This window comes from Grus americana, unplaced genomic scaffold (genome assembly GCF_028858705.1).
Source record: "Grus americana isolate bGruAme1 unplaced genomic scaffold, bGruAme1.mat scaffold_82, whole genome shotgun sequence".
Taxonomy (NCBI): domain Eukaryota; kingdom Metazoa; phylum Chordata; class Aves; order Gruiformes; family Gruidae; genus Grus; species Grus americana.
In genome coordinates, this window is record NW_026562023.1 from 445,764 (window position 1) to 449,941 (window position 4,178).

The window sequence follows — 4,178 nt, forward strand, 5'->3', positions numbered from 1 at the left end:
TCTTGAATTTTGGATTGCTGAGGTGTGGCTTAAGCAATATTGCTTTATGGCACATTCCACTCCTGGACAAGTTTATCCCCATAGTGAAACAGTGGTGTTTTGTTTGTTTTGGTTTTCTTCCCAACTTGTGTTTCTTTTTTGTTTTTTGTTTTTTTCTTGTAGTTTCTTAACTTTCTTAGCTACAAAATCCTGACCTTTTCTTTGGAAATAGTCTGGCACTAGCTAAACAGCTACTTGTTCTCTTAGAAAATCTGACATACAGAACCAGTCAACTGGAGAACTGATTTATCAAGATAATGTAATGGTAAATAATAAAAACGTTGTCTGTTAGGTTTTTTAATACTTGCCAGTTCTCTCAGTATCTCCATTCTGTTCTGCTATATACAATGAAACCCACCTTAAATGCACTTGTGCTTCTCTCATACTCGGTCTTGGATGGTACTGACCTGTATGTTTCAACTTGCTTATATACAAAATAACAAATAGCTTTTTTGAATGTAAGACACTTCTAGCCACTGAACCATCTATATTTTTGAGCATAACTGGGAAAAAAAGTCTGAAATGGTGCAGCGGGATTTGTTTGGAAAATAGCACAGCTGTTTGGATCTATTTTTCTTTGTCTTCAGGCTGCGTGAAGAAGAGAAAACCTTGAAAACTTTGTCTTCAGCAAAGACTTCTGAAAGTAAACCCAATGCAAAGTCCCAGAAACAAGAAGCTGTCAATAAGGCAAAAGTATTTGCTGCAGCATCTGGTAAGGGAAGTGAAGAAAGAGCTCTGGTCGAGAAGATGTTTGGAGGAAAAGTGAAGACTACTGTACGCTGTCTGAAGTGCAAAAGCGTGTCTCAAAAGGAAGAAGCTTTCACAGATCTCTCTCTGGCTTTCTGTCCTGGAATGTACTGAAGGGAAAGGCGACAACGTGGTGCAAACTCAGACCTCACCGATGAGTCCTGCTGGGAAAAAACCTCTCAAGTTGGAAGCAAATGGTGGATGTGACCCAAGAACAAAGAAAGGAACCACAAAGGATTTTTCTGCTGAGCCAAAGTCTGAGAAGACTACAAATTCTGAACGCAACAAAGGTCAAGCTAAGAAGAAAATGCCTCAGAGGGTAGTAGGTGAAAACCCTCTGTCAGTTACAGATTTACTGCATTATTTTCTGGCGCCTGAGATCCTCAGTGGTGACAACAAGTATTACTGTGAAAAGTGTGCCTCTCTACAGAATGCTGAGAAAACTATGCAAATCATTGAGGAACCTGAATACCTCATTCTCACTCTTTTGAGATTTTCCTATGATCCAAAGTGTCACGTAAGGCGCAAAGTCTTAGCTAATGTGTCTCTGCCACTTGGTTTGAAACTACCAGTCCAAAGAGTAGCATCCTCTCCAGGTGTAGTTTCAAGAGGTTGGTCTGTTGGTGTCGAGGTGTCTGATATTGGAGAAAATATTGCTAAAAAACTAAAGCCCTCAGGTGCTGATGAAGTGACTCGCCCACGATTGGAGCCCTGTTTGTTAAGCTCCGTGGTGATGCATTCTGGTGTATCCTCTGGAAGTGGACATTACTCTTCATATGCTAGAAATGTTCCTGGGTCAGGGCCTTCAGGACCCTGCCAGCAGTCTACAGGTGATTCTTTAGTTTCTCCTCAGGCTCAGTTGTTGACAGGGGAGAGTCCTTCTACTGTTGTAGAAAGTGACACTGGTAAGTCAAGAGAATGGTTTCTGTTCAATGACAGCAGAGTGACATTTCCCTCATTTCAGTCAGTCCAGAAAATGACCAGTAGATTTCCAAAGGACACTGCTTATGTTCTGTTCTACAAAAAACGAAATAGCACCCGTGGCTTCAGTTCGGCAAACGGAGACCCTCCCCTCCAGAAAGACCTCGTGGATGCAATTATGAAAGATAACAAACGATACTTGCGGGTAAGATGTAAATCCTCTCCAAAGAGGGGTCCCCAAAAGGGGATGGGGAGCAGGACGGAGGCCCGGAGAGAAGAGAGAAGCACAGCCAGCTGAGCGGGGGATGCAGGCAGGAAAGAGGGGACAGGCTGCAGGAGAGAGAGGGAAACTCAGGGCAGGAAGCAGGAGATGGTGACAGAAAAAAGAGAAGGACAGGGAGCGGGAGAGAGAGATGTGGAGAAAGACAAAAAAAGCAAGAGGCTATAGGGCAGGGAAGGAGGGATTAAAAAAGATCAGGGAGCCAAAGAGAGACAAAAAGGGAAAGAAAAATATCGTGATGGGCTACAGAGAGAGAGGGAAGAATTAAAACATGGGGTCAGGGAGCGGGACAGAGAGCTCTGGGGAGAGGCCAAAAATAGCAATTTTGGGCAACTGACTCCATTTCTCGAGCACTGCTCAGGAACTGCATTACCGGGAGGCTCAAGAAACGTGCGGCCTGCCAAAGCCCTGTCCTGGGCCCAATCCTGCACCCTAACATTGGTGACAAACATCACCTTGCAGAGTGGCCGGGAGTGGGGGGAAAAAAAGCCCAACTGGGAGGAAAAAAAAATTGCCCATCTGTTTGTTTGATTGTTTTGCTTTTTACAAAAGGCTATTTAAGCTCTGAATGCAGCCTGGAAGGAAAAGGAACCTGGCGTCCCAGGCTGGATACATTTAAAGCCCAAAGCCACTCAACAGCCGCACAAACCATTGCTCCCTCCCACTGTGCACACTCTGCTGCCTGCCTGCAGGTACAGGCAGCTGCCCTGTTTCTTGAGCATTCCCCAGAAGCGGCACCACCAGGCAGCTCAGAAAAACTGACTGCCTGCAAAAACTTGAGAACAGCTTAATTCTGGGCAATTTTTCCTGTCTTTAGGGCTGCTGGTGAAAGACTCATCCGTTGAGAGATGGCTCAGGACCACGCCGGGGCAGCAGTGCTGCTTTCTGGATCCCGTGGCAGTAATGGGCAGAGGGACAGGCTGTCAGATGCCAGAGCAGGTACGTACGCGGGGTGTCAGGGTCATCCCTGCTTGTTTTGTCCCAGCGAAGCCCCAGCAGTGCCAGTGCCGTGCTGCAGCCCCGGGCTCAAGGAGCCGGGCATTTGTGCAGGCTGCAGCACTGGGCTTCCCCCGCTTGTCTCCAGCTCTGCTTTCTGCCAGCACCGGGGGCACTGCAGAATGGCCTGCCCGCTCCCCACAGCCGTCCTGACCCCCATCTGCAGCTCGTACGTGGTGTCCATGTCACACAGCTGATGTGGGGGTGGCAGGTCTCTCTTGGGGCACCCAGGGAATGGGGGAAAAGCAAACGCAGTCCCTCCCTTTTGATCTTTGTCCCAAGGGTGACCTAGCAGAGATGTACCCTGCGCTGAAGAGTGTCCCGCGGGAAGGTGACAGACGATTACAGGGCAACGCTGTGACCTGCCTGACAGCAAAGGTGCCCAGTGGCCGCAGAGCAGCCCAGGTGAGTTGGTTCTCTTGGCGGCCACCACAGCAGCCTTCCTGTACCCCTGGTTTGGGTGCGATATGGAGCAGCACATTGAAGTTTCTCAGGCATCCAGGCATGAGGATGGTTTCCCAGTGCCCCCGTGAGAGATCCTGCTCCCAGGAAGCGCCTCCCCATAGAGCTGAGGTTGTCTCCAGCCTGTATCTGGAGCTGGGCAGTGCTGCCTGAGGGGTCTCGCAGGCAGGACAGGTTCATCTGCCTGGTGGCTCTGGCACGGCAATGATGAGCTGAAGCCCTGTGGCCATGGCTGGCTGGTTCAAAGTGTCTGAGTGCCTCAGCCTTCTCCCTGGGACTGTTAACCCGGGCACTTTTTCAGGGTGTGAAGGTGGATGCCGGTCTTGTCCTGTTGGCTCTGTCCCACTCCCACTTCAAAGTTGTGATGTCTGAGATCCGGGGCCACCTGAAGGCTCTGGCAGAGATCTCCAGGGAGTTTGTGTTCCATGTTTTGATATCTTGGGGCTACAAAGTGCTGGGGTTCTGGGATGCTAAGGCTACAGTTGGCTAGGGTTATGGGGTGGCAGGCTTATGGTATGCCAGAGTTGAAGCAAGTGTCATGGTTTAACCGCAGACGGCAGCTGAGCACCACGCAGCCTCTCGCTCAGTCCCACCCCCGGCAGGATGGGGGAGAGAATAGCAAGGGTAAAAGTGAGTCAAGCAAAAGCTGTGTGCGCAAGCAAAGCAAAACAAGGAATTCATTCACCATTTCCCATGGGCAGGTGGGTGTACAGCCATCTCCAAGAAAGCAAGG

At 49.3% G+C, this 4,178-nt stretch overlaps 1 protein-coding gene across 1 annotated transcript in view; it reads left to right on the top strand.

Moving 5' to 3' along the window:
- Window positions 1–3,935, top strand: part of LOC129201160 (ubiquitin carboxyl-terminal hydrolase 38-like) — a 66,638-nt gene extending 62,703 nt beyond the window's left edge. Inside the window, 4 exon segments of the mRNA XM_054812312.1 lie at window positions 627–887; window positions 889–1,912; window positions 3,266–3,388; window positions 3,747–3,935. Of these exon segments, the coding sequence (XP_054668287.1) occupies window positions 627–887; window positions 889–1,912; window positions 3,266–3,388; window positions 3,747–3,935 (1,597 nt within the window).
- The last annotated feature ends 243 nt before the right edge of the window (window positions 3,936–4,178 follow it).